At 35.3% G+C, this 22,222-nt stretch overlaps 1 protein-coding gene across 3 annotated transcripts in view; it reads right to left on the bottom strand.

The window, feature by feature from the left end:
* The window catches only part of LOC110094413, a 36,628-nt gene extending 16,907 nt beyond the window's left edge, over positions 1-19,721 (bottom strand). The window contains exons 1-2 of one of the 3 annotated variants that reach the window (XM_020819646.2): positions 19,290-19,717; positions 16,341-16,342 (exon numbers count right to left, since the gene is read on the bottom strand). In XM_020819646.2, coding sequence (XP_020675305.1) covers positions 16,341-16,342; positions 19,290-19,634 — 347 coding nt within the window. In that variant the 5' untranslated portion in view covers positions 19,635-19,717. Of the gene's footprint in view, positions 1-16,340; positions 16,343-18,337; positions 18,654-19,289 lie in introns of those variants that run through there. The other 2 variants (XM_028692457.1, XM_028692456.1) reach the window with 2 other exon arrangements.
* Positions 19,722-22,222: the final 2,501 nt, after the last annotated feature.

The raw sequence follows: 22,222 nt of genomic DNA, 5'->3' as shown, positions 1-22,222 counted from the left end.
TTATGCAACTCACTTCTATATTGCACAGAACATACATTACCATCAGCATATGACAAGATTACATCCATGTTGGCCTTCAGCAATCGATGTCACACCTTTCTATGCCTCAAAGCAATATAATATAAGTATTGCTTCACTCTCAGATTCATCTATTCTCAGTAATCTGATGCAGCAGGGGAGCCCTCCTAGTAAGAGTCAGTGATTTGTGCAAGAGAAGGTCCAATATTTTTGGCAAATTCTGGTTATCCACTAAGGAAAAGAATAATGCAGCCAATCCATCCACCAATTCTTCACAGAAGAAGACCACTGATGGTAGGAACGGATACGGTGTGAAGCTGGCGAATACCAACATTGGAATTGATGACATTTCCATTACAAGTGTGCAAATGCTTGATGTGAAGTCCACTGACAAAGCTAATCCAACGCCATGCTCACAAGCTGCTCGACCTAATGTCACTGATGACTTCGGGCAGTTGGGTGTTGATGATTTTCTTCTTGAGATTGATTTAATATTTCAGGACAACAACAAGACAGCATCAAAGACGTTGGATGGTCATCCTCTCGGGAAGGAAACATCTCCTACACCTCCTTATTATAATGCTATTATCAAAGGTGTCTCTACTATGATGATCTCTTACTCAAATTGGAATGGAGTAAAAATGCATGCAAATCATTTCTTGCTGATTGATTTCCTAAAAAATAAGCTCCATTTCAAGGGTTTTATAATTTCGGATTATGAAGGTGTTGATAGGATTATAATGCCTCCCGGTATCAATTATACATTTTCTCTCCATACTGGAATCCTAACAGGCATTGATATGATAATGATTCCCTATAACTATCCTTGGTACTTTGAGAGCTTCCTTGAACTAGTACATAAAAATGTAATTCCCACGAATAGAATCAATGATGCCTTTAGGAGGATTCTTAGGGTCAAGTTCACAATGGGTCTCTTCGAGAACCCCTTTGGAGATTATAACTTAACCAATGAAGTTGGGAAGCAAGAGCACAGGGATCTAGCAAGAGAAGCTGTGAGGAAATCACTGGTTCCACTAAAAAATGGAAAAGCTTATGACGAATCAATTCAACCACTCCCTAAGAAGGCAAAAAAAAATACTTGTTGCCAATGTTTAAAATTGCGTATTCGGGTATTGAGGCATTTTTCGTTCATGAGGCGATGCGTAAGCCTTAAGGCGTTTTGAGGCGTAAGCCTCAAAATCAAAAAATTGCGTAAACATAAAATAATAAATTTTGTATATACTAATGAGTAAATAATATATAAAACATAAAATGCTACTTACCACATCTTTAAGAATAAATAAGGTATCACATAAAAACTCACTAGTCAGTAGTCATCAGCACTGTCATCACTCATCAGTCATCAGTCATCACTCATCACTAAGGGGGCCTTCATTTGAATCATCATTATGATGAACTGCTCTCTCCTCTTCCCCCTCTCCTATAGAGTCCAATATCTCCCAATTAGCTTCTTCTTCCTTATTATCAGTTATCTTCCTCTTCCCTAAATATTTTTGAACAATATCATAATGAATAATAATGTAATACATTAATAAAAATTTAAGAAAAGAAAACTATATTATTTATATACCTTTTTTGATTTGTTCTTGAATTGTGGTGGATGTGGATGCTTTAAGATCATCAAAGAAATCAACATTTAAATCTTCATCTTGTAATTCAGACGGCATCACTTCAACTTCATCATTTACAAACCACTCATCATCAGACGCCACATCATCGCAAAGCAAAGGATCTTCATCATCTATTAATCCTTTTTTCTTCAAATTTCTATCTCTGAGTCTGCTATTGTACATAATGTACACCAGTGAATTCATCCTCAATGTCGACAAGCGATTTCTCCTCTTTGTATGTATTTGGTTGTAGATACTGCAATTTCTTTCACAGCCAGATGAAGAGCACGTCAAGCCCAAAACTTTCACAGCAAAACGCTGTAATTCTGGAGTCCCATCACCAAATTGAATCCACCACTCAACTGGAGAACGTTTGGCAATTATATCTTTTGCTTGTTGTAATCCAAAAAAATCTTCTTTGTTCCTAAAAAGTACCAATTGCAAGTCAGCATCTGATCTTTCAGTTGCATTACTTATTAGATGATTCATGCAATGATATAATCCAAACTTTATTTCAGGGTTTGTAGACTTGTTCTCTGCATATTGATACTGGGGGTTTAGGTAGTAGCCAGCGGCATACAAGTGTCGGTGAAGCTATAGTTCTTACCTATCATCAATAATATTCAAAATTTCCCTAAAGCTTCTCTCACTGCCTCCTAAGTTGGAGGCAATCATCTCTTTGGCTTCATCCATGGCATTGTAGATAAAACCCATTGCAGGCTTCTTCTCAGCATCCACCATCCTTAAAACATGAACTAAATGTCTAGTGGTTGTAATGACATGTAAGACACTTTGCCAAAATCTATCATTTAAAACAACCTTTCTAATCTCTTTTCCCTCATCCTTCTTCGCCCAAGCACAACTCAACCACTATGTAGATGTGAACATAGCTTCTAAAGGTTGCCTAGCATCCAACATGCTCTCTAAGGTCAAGTAAGCGGTGGCAAATCTTGTTGTGGCTGGCCTTAGAATTTCTTTCTTCGAAAACTTTCTCATAAGAGCTAGAACCCAAGAGTGATTGTAAATAAATTTGGTTATTTTTTTTACATTAGTGAGTGCATTTTTATGTTGAGGTAGCTCCCCAAGCTTCTCAAGAATCAGATCTATGCAATGTGCAGCACATGGAGTCCAGTACAAATGTTTCCTCTATTATTCTGTACGAATCATTTGTGGATTTTTTTTTTGGGGGAAAAATTTAGGCTTAACCCTTATAATTGAGTAAAAAAGAGAATACAAATAAAATCAAAACCTGCCCTACAAAAAAAAAGGCCTAGCTCAACTCAGCTCAAAAAATCTGCTCAAGAACAAGGAGCAACAAAATACAAACTAAACAGACTTTAGCCAGAAAAAACAGAGCTCCTAAAGCCAATAAAGCTTAGACTCACGAGATAGAGCTAACAGATCAAAGGAAAACTCAAGCCCCTGGTTGCCCCAAGACCGTCCAAGGGGAGCCTGCTATAGGAGCCACATCATCATCCAAGGCTTGGTAAAAGAACCAACATGCATAATCGAAAGTAGTACAGTCCCAAAAAATATATATGAATGAGCCAGCCCATCTTAAAGCAGATCCAAATATTTAAACGAGTGCTTCCACTTGATAACCTTCTCATATACCAATCTTTTGATATTAAGCAAGATAGTGGAGCTGCTTTGTATTTTGTTCTCAAATCTCCTATTGTTTCTCTCTTTCCATATATGGTATATAGAATAGCAACTGATCAACAGGTATAAGTTTTTAATCGGTTGAAGCACGTTCAAATCACTATCAATCCATTCAAAAAGATGCAAAATCGAGGGCCTTAGAAGAAGACCCCTAGTGGCAGGCATGAGAGCATATAGAATAGAAAATGAATAGGTGCATTCAAAAATAGGTGAGAAACACTTTTAGTTTTTGTATGACACAAACTGAAAATAGTCGGAATATGAATATTTCTTTTTTGCAATGCATCTGCAATCTTCAAGCCCCCCACAATGGCAAGCCACGCATAAACAGAATGTCTCAAAACATACTCTTGGTGCCAAACCATCCTATATCAAGAGCAGTTTGGCAAATTCTTCTAAAACTCATTTATAAAATCTCCAAATTTGATATTGTTCAAATTATTCCAAACTAAGCAAGGGATTGATCTATCTAAAATTTGGATACTACAAAATACTTCCCATAAAGGCACAAGGAAGAGATCCAGTAAGTTCCAATATTATCCCAAAATGAATTTACTCAATAGAGAATCAGAGAAAGATGCAACCAGAGAATTTTGCCCATCCATGAATTCCTCTAATGTGGAATTATGACAACAGTGATCCCATCTCAAAGAAATGTGAGCATTTTGAGTGATTCTAAATTGAAGGCAATATTTAGCTGCAACAGTAGTATTGCATACTGATTTCCAAAACTTTGAAGCATATGACAGGGGGGGGGAGGGACGCCATGGAGATATATACCTGCTGGATAGCCAAAAAGATAAGGAGACGGGCTATTGTACATTATGGTGATCACTAAATAGTTAAAAGCAAATTGAAGTGCATTTAGCAATGAGATACCCAAACCCCTTTTATTCTTAGGCTTACAAACTTTATCTGAGGAGATCATGTGGATTGTTTTAGTACTATTGGTATCACAAAAAAACAAAAACCTATAGGAGGTTTTTTTTACAAAACCTATAAACTATTTTAGGCAAAATAGAACCACGTATCCAATAAGCTATGGTATTCTATATGTTGAATTTCAAGAATTGCAGCTACTAGCAAAAGATAGTAAATTAGCTTTCCAGCATGACATCTTCTTGGTGATACTATCCATGAGAGGCAAGAAGTCTTCAACTTTTAGTCTATTGAAAGTAAGAGGTATCTCCAAATAAGTGATCTTGGAGCTAATGTTAGGAATATAAAGAGCTTTACAAATATCTTCCTGATTTCTCTAAATCTTAGGGAACATAATAGAACTTTTTTCAAAGTTTATATGAAGCCTCGAGGCATTAGCAAATGCATTAAGGATATTAGAAAGTTTGTTCCAATTCTCTAAGCTTGCTTCCCCAAATTCCAGCACATCATCAGCAAGCCTCAAAATCAAAAGATTGCGTAAACATAAAATGATAAATTATTTATAAACTAATGAGTGAATAATATAAAATATAAAAATCATAAGATATGAAGTGAAATAAAAATATCCCAATAATAAGACAACATGAAATATAGTTCAAATCAAAATTCTATATTTTCCAAATCCTAGTATTCTTTTCATTAACATATAATTCAAATATCCAAAAATAAATAGCAATGACATATCACATAAGAACTCACAAGTCATCAGCACTATCATCACAAAGGGGTTCTTCATTTGAATCATCATTATGATGAACTGCTCTCTCCCCTTCTTCCTCTCCTATAGAGTCCAATGTCAGGCATTTACTTCAAGATTTATGTAAGTTTTAATATATATAGCGTGAGGCATAAGCCTCATGCCAGTGAGGCGAGGTGGGTCTCAAGGCGGGCCTCAACCAAGTTGAGGCGCAAGCCTCATAAAAAAAACTCGAGGCGTAAGCATCGAGGCATTTTTTACCGGAATTGCACAAAGGCGAGCCTCATATTGCGCAATTTTAAACCATGGTCATGGCCCCTCAGTCCATACTAAATATAAGTAACCTAAAACATTTAATTGAATGTGTGCGTGTTTTATGCGTACTCTATGCGTCTTATGTGCGTAATATGTGCGTGTATTCTGCGTACTTAATGTGTCTTTTGTACGTTCATTATGCGCAATATTTAAAAACGTTTAAAAAACATTTTTAAAATTATTTTTTTATTTAAAACAAATAAGAAGTTCAAACATTAATCTTTAAACGCAAATGTCAAACACAAAATCTTTCAAACATCTTATTCCTTATTTCTCTTCCTTAAATACAATCCACCAAGAGCCATAAACCCTTTGTACTTATTCAAATATCATATTCAAGACTAGAAAATGAAATCATAAAAATCACATTGCATCTAATTTGTAATAACAAGTTTAAGTTCAACGTGTTAAATATATTCCTCATCATTTTAATGTAAGTAACTTAAAAAAAAAGATAGATATTAATTAAAATATTTAATATAATTTGATAAATAAAATTTACTGTGTAATGTGTGCGTGTATTATGCGTACTATATGCGTCTTTTGTGCGTACTATGTGCGTGCAATATACATATTTTATGCGTGCATCATGCATATTCTTAAAAGCATTTAATATAATTTGATAAATAAAATTTACTGCATAATGTATGCGTGTATGATGCGTACTATGTGCGTCTTTTGTGCGTGCGTTATACATAATAATTAAAAATGTTTTAAAATTATTTATAAAATTATTTTTTTCGTTAAAACAAATAAGAAATTCAAACACTAATCCTTAAACGCAAATATCAATCACAAAATCTTTCAAACATCATATTATGCGTATTATATGCCTATTTTTTGCTTACGATATGTGTATTATATGCGTATAATATGCCTATATAATACGTACAATATGCGTAATTTATGCGTATTATCATTTAATAAAATATTTTTTAATCAAATCAATGTAAATAACATTTATACACAGAATTGAAAAATATATTTTTCAGAATTAAACATTTATACACAGAATGATAATAAACATTTATACACAGAAACTGTTTAAACATTTATACACAGAAACATTTATACATAGAAATATTTATACACATAATGATAAATATATATACAAAATGAAAAACTATCATTTTTTTAATGTTTTACAAAATATTTTATATGTAAATTCTATCTTATACTTTGGCATATCTTCTTGCCAATTTGTACTATCAGTCCAATCAGTGTTGCCTTCAAAACTTATTCTTTTCATATATTTACAAACATACATTCCGCAATCTACAAAGTTCTCCTGTTTTAGTGCACCTTTAATGGTAGAAAGCTTTCATTTTCTGATATCACTATTAAAAATTCCTTTCGTGTCAGAGTATAGGCTTTAAGCTGAAAAATACGTAGAGTAAGGATTAGTTCTGTAAATGTTTTAAAAATTGAAGAGTTCATGTTCATCTAACACTTACGATTTTTGGAACAAGCCTATGCTCTTTGACGCAATGGGGCAACGAGTCATAAAATTTCCACTTTTGTTCTTTCAGCAAACCAACTAGCAGGATAATGTGCAAGGATTCAATGATTGGATGTAATAAAATGTTATTTGAAGAAACAAAAAACTAGGTTATATGATCGATTTGCAATTTGGACAATTTATTTCTTCCTTTGTTATTCTGCTAGTGCAAGTAGTAAATATAAGTATGTAATTATGTAAGAACTAAGAAATGGATATTAAGTTATTAATCCAATAGTTAAACTGATTAATTGAATACTAAGTTAATAACCCAATAGACTTGAGAGATGTATAGAAATTTATGGTACTTGTCAGGCATAAGGTTACACTTCTCATCTAACAAAAGGGCAAAAAGATCTACATGTTCATTGCCTAAATAATTATTGCTTAATAACTCGTCAATTTCAGCTCTGAAAATAAGAAGGTTACTAACAAATAAGATATTATCGTCCCTTTAAAAAAAATATTAAATACGCATTTCATAAGCATACAATACGCGTATCATAAGCATACCATACGTATACAATACGCGTATCATAAATACGCATATAATAAGCATACCATAAGCATATAATACAATAAGCATAAAATACGCATAACATATGCGTATCATAAGCATACCATACGCATAAGTAACGCATATCATATGCATAACTCACGCATACCATACGCATAAAAATATTTAAACATAAAATAAGTTGCAATTTTTTTATCTTTGATTGAACTTTTTCAAATTTTCATGCACAAAATTTCTCTTCTCAGAACTCAAACTCAGAAGACCTTTGTAATTTTCTATTTCATTTGCATAGACATAAGTTAAAGGATTTATATGAATGTCAATAAAAGGCGCGCCTCAGCGCAATTTCGTCCATTTAAGCCTCAAAGCCTACGCAATAAGTTTAGTTTATGAGGCTTATGCCTCAAGTTTACTGAGGCGAGCCATAAGGCGTGCCTCGCCTCATATATTTAAGGCGTCGCCTTTTTAAAAATTAACCTAAATTTTTTTTTTCAGTTCGGACCCCCAGTTGCCGACGTGGCGCGCCTAGTGAAATGTCGACGTGGCATCAACATTTAAAACCTTGTAAAGGTTGAATGGCGCAGTCGACGTTTTGATTTTTAAGTTACAGTAAACTTTCGAACTTTCAAGCATTCACTCCGGAGGAATTTCAAGTATTCTTCACTCAGTTTCTTCTAAGATGTCGTCACCCCCAAAGAAAAAGGTAACTTAATGCTATATTTTCTGTTTCGTAATGCGTATTTTATGGTTATGCTATGCATTGGCGTTCAAGGCTCTGAAGATCTTCCGATTTTATGCTTATTCTATGTGTATGCATGGCTTCTCAAAACTTTTTAAATGTTTGATACTATGATGCCATCGTGTTTTCTCTGTATTCAGGGTTTATGATAAATTTATGTTGAAATTTGAAACATAAAACCTAACCAAATTTTAAACATCGAGTAAATATGCGTAGGCTGTGCGTACGCAATGCGTCTTTTGTGCGTAATCTATGCGTACACGTTGCTTACTCCGTGTTTATATTGTGCGTACTTTATGCGTGCGTATAATTTACTGTATGTTTCCTGCACTGTGCGTGTGATGTGCGTAATATATGCGTATGTTATGCGTACACTGTGCGTGACCGTTGCTTATATTCTGCGTATGTTGTGTATTTTTTGTGCGTATCTCATTTATTTATTTTAAATTAATCATTTTTTATAATTTTCAAATATATGTTCGTCCAATTACCTATAGATGTTATGTTTCTTCGTTTCGAACAATCTGTAATAACTTTGCTCAGCAAATTACTCCTGAAGTCAAGGACACATTGAAACATTTAAAGCTGATACAGTTTTTGGAATTTCCTGGGTTTGAGCAAAATGTCCCTCTTATTTATGGGCTGATCTCAAGGTAAAACATTTCAAAACAATGCTTTGTTATAAAAGGTCAACCCATTCCTTTCACTGCTGATGAAGTGGCCCTTCTTACTGGTCTGTCAAATAAATGAGAAAAAATATCCTGACATTCCTTAGCACATACTTCAGTTACATCAACGGAAATAAGGAATAATATGATGGAGTTGAACAAGCAAACCCTCCCGGAGACTATGTTAAGAATGTTTATCATGTATTTATGTTCAAATTTACTTTTTCAACTTAACAACTTCAAAACCGCTCGGTTGATTCAAAGAATAGCAAATAATCCAGATGATTTTTTGTCAATAAACTGGGCTAGTTCAATTAGGGAGTTTTTAGTTGGAGAGTTTAATAAGGCATCATCCAAGATTTCAAATAAGAAGTCAGCAGGTTACATCAACGGTTTTGTACCTCTGCTAATTGTGAGTGCTAACTGCTAAATTCATTCAAAATTTTATTGGCTCAATGGGAGTGCTAAAATTTTCTTTCATCTTATGCAGATTTGGTTCCTGGAGCATACTATTATTCATGCTCCTATGTATGATGACAAAAGGCCCTGTTTTCTTCGATGGGCCAATGATATTGGATATACTACATAGGTGATCACTAACATATTTGCTAATATAAGGAAAAGTCAGATTTGTAATATCCTACAAGCAGTTTTCAAGACAAATGAATATGGTTAATGTCGAGAAATATCCACCAGACAGCCCTCCATTCCATGTTTCCCCTCATGACATATCCACCCATCAAAACAATCCCCCCAATCTCCCCATCATACCCCACCTCCTCAGCAAGACCCCCACCAATCTCCTCAGCAATCACATTTAAGTTTTTCTCCTGAAGTACTTCAGTCTCTACAAGAAACAATAATGAAATCCTGCCAAGAAACATGCACAAAACTTTTTCGAGAATTTGAAGACAGGCTGAGCACAAAGTTTGAAGATCTTACTGAGAGAGTTGGAGTTATTGAGGTCAAGCTCAATAATTACATTGATCAGAGCAAAGTAGTTTCTCATAAAAGATCTGTTAGCTACTCTTCATCTTCCAATAAGAGACAGAGATCAGATATCCCACCCCACAGCCCCAATGAACCAAATGAGTCAATCCCACCAAAAGATCCAACCCCACCAAATGAGCCAATCCCACCAAAAGATCCAATCCAAACAAATGAGCCAGTCCCAGCAGAAATGCAACTTATTCCATATACAAATCCAAATGAACCAATACCAGTAGATAATATTCAAATAAAATCTGTAACTTATGTTTATGCAGATGAAATAGAAAATTACAAAGATCTTCTGTGTTTGACTTCTGAGAAGAGAAATTTTATGCTAGAATGTTTGAAAAAGTTCTCTAAGAGGGAAAAAATTGCAACTTTATTTTTGTTTGAAGATCTATATGCGTATGATATGCGTGTGGTATGCGTATGATATGCGTGTGTTATGCTTATGATATGTGTGTGGTATGCGTATGATATGCGTGTGTTATGCGTATGATATGTGTGGGTTATGCTTATGAAATGCGTATTTAATGTTTTTTTTTTTAGGGACGATAGTATCGTGTTTGTTATTAACATTCTTATTTCCAGATCTGAGATTGATGAGTTATTAAGCGATAGTTATTTAGGCAATGAACATGTAGATATTTTTGCCTATCTCTTAGATGAGAAGTGTAACCTTATGCCAGACAAGTACCATAAGTTTCTATACATCTCTCCAATCTATTGGGTTAGTAACTTAGTATTCAATTTATCAGTTTAACTATTGGATTAATAACTTAGTATCCATTCTTAGTTCTTACATTTACTACTTGCACTTGCAAAATAACAAATGAAAGGAAAAATTGTCCAAATTGCAAATCGACCATATAACCGAGCTTTATGTTACTTCAAATGATATTTTATTACAACCAATCATTGAATCCGATCACATTACCCTTCTGGTTGGTTTGCTGAAAAAACATAAGTGAAAATTTTATGACTCATTGATCCACCGCGTCAAAGAGCATAGGCTTGTTGTTCCAAAAATCGTAAGTGTTAGTCTGTTAGATACTTAGATGAACATGAACTCTTCATTTTTTAAAAAATTTACATAACTAATCCTTGCTCTACATATATTTCAGCTTAAAGCCCTATATTCTGACACGAAAGGAGCTTTTGATAGTGATATCAGAAAATGGAAGTTTTCTACCATTAAAGGTATACCAAAACAGGAGAACTCTTTTGATTGTGGAATGTATGTCTGTAAATATATGGAAAGAATAATTCTTGAAGGCAACACTAATTGGACTGATAGTACAAATTGGCAACAAGACATGCCAAAGTATAGGGCAGAATTTGCATATGAATTACTTTGTAAAACGTTGTCAAAATAACAGTTTTTCATTCTGTGTAATGTGTATAAATGCTTCTGTGTATAAATGTTTTTCATTCTGATTCTGTGTATAAATGTTTTTCATTCTGATTCTGTGTATAAATGTTTTTCATTCTGATTCTGTGTATAAATGTTTTTCATTCTGATTCTGTGTATAAATGTTTTTCATTCTGATTCTGTGTATAAATGTTTTTCATTCTGATTCTGTGTATAAATGTTTTTCATTCTGATTCTGTGTATAAATGTTTTTCATTCTGATTCTGTGTATAAATGCTTATTTAATCATAATACGCACAACGAACGCATAACATACGCATAACATACTGAACAAGTACAAATGGTTTATGGCTCTTGTTGGATTGTATTTAGGGAAGAGGAATAAGGAATATGATGTTTGTTTGGAAGTTTGTGTTTGGCAATTTCGTTCAAAGATTAGTGTTTGAATTTCTTATTTGTTTTAAAGCAAAAAATAATAATTTTATAAATGATTTTGAAATGTTTTTTACATAGTACGCACAACGAACGCATAAAATACGCATAACATACGCTTAAGGCACGCACAACAAACGCATAAATTACGCATTTAGTACGCATAAAACACGCACACATTCTATTAAATATTTTTGATTACTTACATTTAGTATGGAGTATGGACTGAGGGGCCGTGACATGAATAATAATTTTCGTTAGCTGTGGACTGACGGGTGGCAAATATGGTTGAGAGGATAATAGGGTAGGTTGAATTTTTATGAGCCTTTATTTACAATTTATTACTTACTATTGCTCAACATTAAATTTTTCACTATATAATGCAGGAACGTTTGCCTTATGGCAAAGTGTCAAAGCAAGCTTCTCTTGTAAAAAATCTTACCTTCTGTTGTCCAATATAAATAATCTTTGACAACCAAGCTTTCCATTCATTACTACGATATTTATCCTCCTCCCATGAAATTGATGCCAATAACTTGTAAACTTAAACCTCTCTAACCTGACCAGGTTTCTGTTAACAAGTTATTGGCATCAGGAACATGGGAGGAGGATAAGTATCGCAGTGATGGAGGGAAGGCTTGGTTGTCAAGGTGATTTATATTGGACAACAGAAGGTAATGCAAGTTATAAATGTTGTTGTCAAGGTGACTATGTATAAAATGTTGTTGTCTTGTTGAAGATGTACATTAGGGTCTCTTGTAAAATTGTATTTGTTATAAATGTTCTTTTAATTTGTTCTTATATTTTTTATATTGTACATAGTCATTAAATGTTCTTTTTTTTGTATTTAAAGATGTACATTAAATGTTCTTTTTTCTCTTTGACTTTATCTTTCATTAAAAATACGCAATGTTGACGCAGAGACCACGCACAAAAAACGTATGGTGAACGCATAGTTTACCAATATATAACGCATAAGATACGCATAATGTACGCACAATAAAATAATTAACACTCCTGGTACTCAAACAATACCTAGAAAATCATGTTTTATTAACTACTAATACAAAATCATACATTAAATTACATCTGCTCCAAAACACGCAATGTGCACGTAGGGTGTACGCACAAAATACGCATAAATACGCATAGAGTACGCAGTGTTCTGCTTTATCGACGGCTCGACATTATATAATACTGAACACATCCAGCCCGCATATTAAACCCTAAACTTATTTGCTTGGAGGTTTCTTCTACTGCGAGACTGCGAGTTGGGTTGCTGTCTTCTCCGTCCGACCAGCGTACGCTTCTGTCCGAGCCTCCGAGGCTGCTGTCTCCTCCGACCTGCATCAGGTCATATAAAAGATTAGTAAGAACTCGTTTGCTTCCTAAAATTTCTCTCAATCAGGATGGTCAAAAATAAGGATAAGGCTGCATCAGGTCATAGAAAAGATCCAGCATGGAAATATAGCACTCAGGTGGATGTAGGAGGAAGTGATAAAACATATGTCTATCTGAAATGCAATTACTGTGATAAAGTTGTGAAAGGTGGTGTGACTAGGATGAAGGAACACCTTTCAGGCTCTCACAAGAATGTTGCTCCATGCTCCAAAGTTCCTGATGCTGTAAGGGAAGAGATAAAGTCATACATGAATAAGTCTATCACATCAAAACATCTTGCACAGAAGCAATTTGAGGATAGAGTTGATGCTGGATCTTACTACGGGAGTGAGCGCAGCGTCAGGGATTCATCTTCTTCTATGAAGCCCATTTCATCTAGGGGTGCTAGAGGGCCTATGGATCATTATATGGTTGACACATCAGAGGATAGGCCTTCTACTACACAGAAGATGGCCCCAGAAAATGCAAGAGAGGCGCGGAGAGAGTGTGTAAGGATATAGGCAGATTCTTCTACGAAAATGCAATTTCATTTAATGTTGCAACATCACCTGCTTATTACAACATGATTCGTTCAGTTGGAGCATTTGGGAGAGGGTTCAAACCTCCAACCATGTATGATTTAAGAACATGGATTTTGAAGGAGTTGGAAAGCACTGATAAAAGCATTGAAGAAATTAAGAAGACTTGGGCCCAAACAGGAGTAACAATTATGTCAGATGGGTGGTCTGATATCAAACATAGAAGTCTGATCAACATCCTCATTAATAATCCTTATGGTACTGTGTTTTTAAGGTCAATTGAAGCATCTGACCAGGTCAAAGATGCTGAGTTCATATTTAGATTATTAGATAGCATTGTTGAAGAGATTGGAGAACATTTGGTTGTACAAATTGTGACAGATAATGCAAGTTCTTATAAGGCTGCAGGTAATAAACTTATGGAGAAGAGGAAACATTTGTATTGGACTCCATGTGCTGCACATTGCATAGATCTGATTCTTGAGAAGCTTGGGGATCTACCTCAACATAAAAATGCACTCACTAAAGCCAAAAAAATAACCAAGTTTATTTACAACCACTCTTGGATTCTAGCTCTTATGAGAAAGTTTTCGAAGAAAGAAATTCTAAGGCCAGCCGCAACAAGATTTGCCACCGCATACTTGACCTTAGAGAGCATGCTGGATGCCAGACAACCTTTAGAGGCTATGTTCACATCTACACAGTGGTTGAGTTGTGCTTGGGCGAAGAAGGCTGAGGGAAAAGAGATTAGAAAGATTGTTTTAAATGACAGATTTTGGCAAAGTGTCTTATATGCCATTACAACCACTAGACCTTTGGTTCATGTTTTAAGGATGGTGGATGCTGAGAAGAAGCCTGCAATGGGTTTCATCTACAATGCTATGGATGAAGCCAAAGAGATGATTGCCTCCAACTTAGGAGGCAGTGAGGGAAGCTTTAGGGAAATTTGGAATATTATTGATGATAGGTGGGAACTACAGCTTCACCGACACTTGCATGCCGCTGGCTACTACCTAAACCCTCAGTATCAATATGCAGAGAACAAGTCTACAAACCCTGAAATAAAGTTGGGATTATATCATTGCATGGATCGTCTAATAAGTGATGCAACTGAAAGATCAAATGCTGACTTGCAATTGGTACCTTTTAGGAACAAAGAAGGTTTTTTTGGATTACAACAAGCAAAAGATACAATTGCCAAACGATCTCCAGTTGAGTGGTGGATTCAATTTGGTGATGGGACTCCAGAATTACAGCGTTTTGCTGTGAAAGTTTTGGGCTTGACATGCTCTTCATCTGACTGTGAAAGGAATTGGAGTACCTACAACCAAATGCATACAAAGAGGAGAAATCGCTTGTCGACATTGAGGATGAACTCACTGGTGTACATTATGTACAATAGGAGACTCAGAGATAGAAATTTGAAGAAAAAAGGATTAATGGATGATGAAGATCCTTTGCTTTGCGATGATGTGGCATCTGACGATGAGTGTTTGTAGATGATGAAGTTGAAGTGATGCCGTCTGAATTACAAGATGAAGATTTAAATGTTGATTTCTTTGATGGTCTTAAAGCATCAACAAAAAGCACAACTCAAGACCAAATCAAAAAAGGTATATAAATAATATAGTTTCTTTTCTTAATAAATAATATAGTTTTCTTTTCTTAAACTTTTATTAATATATTACACTATTATTAATTATGATATTGTTTAAAAATATTTACTATTTAGAGAAGAGGAAGATAACTAATAATGAGGAAGAAAAAGCTGATTGAGAGATATTGGACTCTATAGGAGAGGGGGAAGAGGAGAGAGCAGCTCATCATAATGATGATTTAAATGAAGACTCCCTTAGTGATGACTGATGAGTGATGATAATGCTGATGACTAGTGAGTTCTTAACTTTTTATGTGATATGTTAATGTCATTGCTATTTATCTTGTGCATTTTTATATTTTATATATTATTTACTCATTAGTATATACAAAATTTATTATTTTATGTTTACGTAATTTTTTGATTTTGAGGCTTACACCTCGCCTCACGAACAAAAAATGCCTCAATACCCGAATACGCAATTTTAAACCTTGACTGGTATTGGTTCATTTGAATTTGTATATGAAATAAGTTGCATTTCTGCTGTGATTGGCTCATTTTGTGGGATTGGCTCATTTTTGGATGAGATTGACTCATTTTGGGGGATTAGTTTATTGGGGCTCTGGGAGGGATATCTGATTTATGTTTCTTATTGGAAGATAAAGAGTAGCTAACAGATCTTTTTTGAGGAAGTATTTTGCTCTAATCAATGTAATTATTGATCTTGACCTCAATAACTTTAACTCTTTCAGTTAGGTCTTCAAACTTTCTGCTCAGCCTATCTTCAAATTCAAAAAAAAAGTTTTGTGCATCTTTCTTGGCAGGATTTAATTATTCTTTTTTATAAAGATTCAAGTGCTTTAGCAAAAAAACTTAAGTGTGGTTGTTGAGAAGATTGGTGGGGGTCTTGCTGAAGAGATTGGTGGGGGTCTTACTGAGGAGGTGGGGTATGATGGGGAGATAGGTGGGTTGTTTTGATGGGTGAATATTTCATGGGGGAAATCAGGAGATGGAGTGCTGTCTGATGAATATTTCTTGACATTAACCATATCCATTTCAGCCTAGAAAACCACTTGAAGAACATTATAAATCTGACTTTTAATTATATTAGCAAATAAGTTAATGACCACCTCTGTAGTATATACAATATCATCGTAGAAAATAGGGCCTTTCATTAGCATACATAGGAGCATGAAAAGAAGTATGCTCCAGGAATCAAATCTGCATAAGATGAAAGAAAATTTTAGCACTCACATTGAGCCAATAAAATTTTGAATTAATTTAGCAGTTAGCACTTAGCACTCACAATTAGCAAAGGTATAAAATCGTTGATGTAACTTGCTGACTTCTTATTTAAAATCTTGAATGAGACCTTATTAAACTCTCCAACTAAAAATTCCCTAATTGAACTAGCCCAGTTTATTAACAAAAAATCATCTGAATTATTTGCTATTCTTTGAAGCAACCGAGGGGTTTTGAAGTTGTTAAGTTAAAAAAGTAAATTTGAACATAAATACATGATAAACCTTCTTAACATAGTCTTAGGGGGATTTGCTTGTTCAACTCCAGCATGTCTGCCTTAATTTCCGATGATGTAACTGAAGTATGTGCTAAGGAAAGACAGGATATTTCTTCTCCTTTATTTGGTAGACCAGTAAATAGGGCCACTTCATTAGCAGTGAAAGGAATAGAGTCACCTTTTAGAACAAAGCATTGTTTTGAAATATTCCACCGTGATATCAACTCATAAATAAGAGGAACATTTTGCTCAAACCCAGAAAATTACAAAAACTGTATGATCTTCAACTATTTTAATGTGTCCGCGACTTCAGGAGAAATTTGCTGAGCAAAATTATCACAGATTGATCGAAAAGTAGAAACATAGCATCGATAGGTAATTGGACGAACATATATCTAAAAATTTTAAAAAATAAAAACATATATAATAAGTAAATAAGATACGCACAAAAAATGCATAACATAAGCATAAAATACGCACAACATACGCATAGAGTACTCACAACATACGCACAAGAATGCACATTTCAGAAAATATGGCAGCAAATTATACACACGCATAAAATATGCATGCATAAAGTACGCACGTAGTATATACGCACAACATAAGCAATTATCACGCACAATATATGCATAACATACGCATATAGTACGCACAACATACGTAAAGAGTACGCACAACATACGCATAGAGTATTCGGTGCTTAAAATTTAGTTATGATTTATATTTCAAATTTTAACATAAATTCATAAACCCTAAATACAGAGAAAATCCGATGGAATCAAAGTATCAAAAAACATTTAAAAAATTTCGAGAAGCACCGCATACGCATAATGTAAGCATAAAAAAATGAAGAACTTCAAAACCTTGAACACCTACGCATGAACTAAATAGAAATCATGGCAGCAAATTACCTTTTTCTTAGTGGGTGACGACATCTGAGAAGGAATTGAGGGAATGCTTGGAATTGCTCTGGATTGAATGCTTGGAAGTTGGAACGTTTGCTGGAACTTGAAAACCGTAATGCAACGTCTAACATTCGACATTTACCAGTATTTAAATGTTGATGCCACGTCGACATCTCACTAGACGCAATTAGGAGTCGGAATTGAAGAAAAAAATTTAGGTTAATTTTATTAGAGGCGTCGCCTCAAAAATGTGAGGCGTGGTGCGCCTCATTAAACTTGAGGCGTAAGCCTCAAAACCTTAACTTATTGCGTAGGCTTTGAGGCTTAAAGGGACCACATTGCGGTAAGGTGCGCCTTTTATTGCGCAATTTTAAACCATGCTTGTTGCTGGTAGCAAAGCTGATAACTTGGGTTATCAGTGTGGAGGTTGGACAATCGAGTGGCAAGGACTTAGCGGGAACAATCTTACAATTGGAACTACCTTACTTGATGCTATAAAAGCAACAGTAGACCCAAGCACAGAAGTTGTTTTTTTCTGAGAACCCTAATGCATATTTCATCCAAGACAATGATTTCTCTTATGCAATTGTTGATATTGGAATTTTGACTCCTTACTTGAATGGCTTTGTTAGCAAACTGTTGGTATTTCTTCATATTGGGAAACAGATGGTGCAAGGAGCAGCTTTAACTACTTTAGCATCACTTGTTGATTCTTCACGGCAGCAGTTCCAAAATTATTATGATGTTGTGATGCCTTATTTGAAAGTTCTTGTACCAAATGCAATGGAAAATAGAGCTTTGGATATCTCTAATCGAATGGAGGAGGAAATTTCTTGTCTACTGTACTTGTGGCTTGGGCTCATCTAAACGAGCTTGAGGACATGCATCAAAGATGCGGAGGATTGATTTTGATTTCTACATTTATCACCCTCCCTATAACGCGCCTCAACGGAGTCGAGCTCTTTTGACGCAAGGGGAAAATGATGCAGAGCATTTTAAGTTTAAAGTGTTCCTTGGATATCTTATGTAGTTTGTTACAAGTTGTTTCATGTTTCTAGAATCTTCTAGGTTTTTCTACTTAAGTATTATATATAGTTTGATGTAAGGAAGCATGAGCATTGATGAATATTATATGAATTCAAGCCTTTGAGCTTGGTTTGTGCAATTGTTCTTGGAAATCTTTCAAGCATCATCTTCTTCCAACGATCCAACGATTGTCTCCCCACATCACTCTGCATAATAAACCCCATAATTCATCAAAACAAACCTCATGGACAATTACAATACAGCATGACATGTTGATGAACACCATCTTAGCCTCAATATTCAAGAATCAATAAAACATCCTTATACTTCGGATTAAATATTGAAATTATCATCTGCTGATGGCAAAGGAGATCCTAGGACCTCAATAGATTAATGTATATCGTTGAAAAGATGAAAGAGGTGATTGAACCAATGGACCCTGGTATAGTACCAATCCAAGATAAGTCTATAATTGTGTAAATGAACCACTCCAACTATTTTCACAAATAATTGCAGCCACCACAAACAGTACTTTAATGACACCTGAATTAAGGGGCAGTTAAATCTTAGGAAAATAGAACAAAGCATAGCTTGTTTTGGTCATATTCCTGGCATTATCTGGTGGAATGTTCACTGAAATACAGTTTACAAAAGATGAAATGATAATAAAAGTATCACTATTTTATTACAGGAAAAAAAAGAGGAAAAAGCAGATAATGAAACAATGCTCCAAAATCCAAAAACGCCACTATGTAGTTAGGAAAGAGGGGTGATACAAGTTGGAATGCTCAGAAAAAAAAAAGAAGGGCTCTTTAGGGCTGCTAGCTTAGCTTATCATCCACCTTCGTCGGTGTCGCAACGGACTTCGGTGGAGCTGACGGAGGTTTGATGGATGCACCGCTTCCGGAGCTAGCGGTGGCAGCCTCCTCTTCCTCAACGAGCTTGCGAAGCCGCTCCTGTAGGATGCGGACACGGCCCTCCGTTCGTCGAAGCTTCCGCCACCGGTACGTTAAGTAAACGCCAAAGCTTCCATAGACCACGATATACGATCCCCAAACGTACGGATACGTCTCCGCGTGCTCTCGGATCTTCTGCCATTCCCTCACCATCTTTTCCTTCCACACAGCCGGCGTATTTCCCACCCTTTCATCTCCTCCTCTACCTCCCCCTTCCTTTCCCTCCTCCATCCCAGTTTCTGCGGTCGACCAAATACGTTTAGGTCACAGCAGCAGCGAGAAATTATTCTGTGCGAATCATTTGTGGATTTTGGTCTGGGGAAAAATTTAGGCTGAACCCTTATAATTGAGTAAAAAAGAGAATACAAATAAAATCAAAACCTGCCCTACAAAAAAAGGCCTAGCTCAACTCAGCTCAAAAAATCTGCTCAAGAACAAGAACTTTTATTACATCCAGTGAACGTACGCTCCTCTACGTTCGGTTTTAGATCAAAACAGCGCAATACCGAGTTTTTTTAAAAAACTCGGTACAACTCGGTACTCGGTACTCGGTACTCGGTATTACGCTTTTTTTGCCTAGATCCGAACGTAGATGAGCGTACGTTCACTGGATAAAATAAAAGTTTCAAGAACAAGGAGCAACAAAATACAAACTAAACAGACTAGCCAAAAAAACAGAGCTCCTACAGCCAATAAAGCTTAGACTCACGAGATAAAGCCAACAGATCAAAGGAAAACTCAAGCCCCTGGTTGCCCGAAGACTGTCCAAGGGGAGCCTGCTATAGGAGCTACATCATCAATCTTCAAGCTCCCCACAATGGCAAGCCACGAATAAACAGAATGTCTCAAAACATACTTTTGGTGCCAAACCATCCTATATCAAGAGCAGTTTGGCAAATTCTTCTAAAACTCATTTATATTATCTCCAAATTTGATATTGTTCAAATTATTTCAAACTAAGCAAGGGATTGAGCTATCCAAAATTTGGATACTACAAAATACTTCCCATAAAGGCACAGGGAAGAGATCCAGTAAGTTCCAGTGTTATCCCAAAATGAATTTACTCAATAGAGAATCAGAGAAAGATGCAACCAAAGAATTTTGCCCATCCAAGAATTCCTCTAATGTGGAATTATGACACCAGTGATCCCATCTCAAAAAAATGGGAGCATTTTGAGTGATTCTAAATTGAAAGCAATATTTAGCTGCAACAGTAGTATTGCATACTGATTTCCAAAACTTTGAAGCATATGACCAAAATGGGGGGGCTGGGGGGGGGGGGGGGGGGGGGGACGCCATGGAGAGATAAACCTGCTGGATAGCCAAGAAGATAAAGGAGACGGGCTATTGTACATTATGGTGATCACTAAATAGTTAAAAGCAAATTGAAGTGCATTTAGTGATGAGATACCCAAACCCCCTTTATTATTAGGCTTACAAACTTTATCTGAGGAGATCATGTGGATTTTTTTTATTACTATTGGTATCACAAAAAAATAGAAACCTATAGGAGGGTTTTTTTACAAAACCTATAAACTATTTTAGGCAAAATAGAACCACGTATCCAATAAGCTATGGTATTCTATATGTTGAATTTCAAGAATTGCAGCTACTAGCAAAAGATAGTAAATTAGCTTTCCAGCTTGACATCTTCTTGGTGATACTATCCATGAGAGGCAAGAAGTCTTCAACTTTTAGTCTATTGAAACTAAGAGGTATCTCCAAATAAGTGATATTGGAGCTAATGTTAGGAATATAAAGAGCTTTGCAAATATCTTCCTAGTTTCTCTGATTTTTAGGGAACATAATAGAACTTTTTTCAAAGTTGATATGAAGCCCCGAGGCATTAGCAAATGCATTAAGGATACTAGAAAGTTTGTTCCAATTCTCTAAGCTTGCTTCCCCAAATTCCAGCACATCATCAGCATAGAGAAGGTGAGTGAGAGTGAATCCTTTAATAAAAATGCCTTTAAAACCTCCCTCATCTAGAAGATTAGAGAATGCATCCATAACCAAACAAATAAGGTATGGGCTAAGTGGACATCCTTGCCTTAATCCAGCAGAAGTAGAAAAAAAATTCCTCTGGTGCACCATTGATGACAATGGAAAAATCCACTTATAAAATGCAAGCTTTTATCTAGCTAACTAGAGATTTGGGGAACCCTTTCTGTATCATTCTAGCTATAAAAAATTCCCTTGAAATATTATCAAATGCTTTTCTTATGTCTAATTTAGCACAAAAAGTATTTATTGACACCCCTTTTGTGGGTTAGAGTGAGGATATCATTAGCAAGAAAAATATTGTTCTTAGATACTCTAGATTTAACAAATCCTGCTTGATTATCATTGACAATCAAAGGCATAATCAGTTTTAACCTAATAGCAATAATCTTAGCAATGATTTTATACAACGCATTGCATAAAGCTATAAGCTTATAATCAGAAATAGTAGCAGCATTCTTATGTTTAGGAATAATAGCTAGAGCCATAGCTTTTACTCCATTGGGAATGTAGCCTTTGTGGAAAAAAATTTGATAGTCCTACATACCATAGGATCGATAATGTGCCACCCGAATTTGTAAAAGTGGAAATTAAATCTGTCCAGACCAGGAGCTAAGGTAGAAGACCCCATGAAAATAGCTTTTTTAATTTCTGTATCCGAGACATATAAGGTAATAAAAGCAGAATAATGATCTAGGGAAACATTACTTATAGTAAAAATCTCCACATCCATATTGGAGGGAGGAGAGGGGTAAAGAACTTGAAAGTACTGAATTATGGAAGAGATCACGTCAGACCTTGGAGTGTTAGTATTGCTT

The sequence above is a fragment of the Dendrobium catenatum genome, unplaced genomic scaffold (assembly GCF_001605985.2).
Source record: "Dendrobium catenatum unplaced genomic scaffold, ASM160598v2 original_scaffold_209636, whole genome shotgun sequence".
Classification (NCBI taxonomy): domain Eukaryota; kingdom Viridiplantae; phylum Streptophyta; class Magnoliopsida; order Asparagales; family Orchidaceae; genus Dendrobium; species Dendrobium catenatum.
The sequence above is the reverse complement of the archived record's forward strand: the minus strand, read 5'-3'. Positions and strand labels throughout refer to the sequence as shown.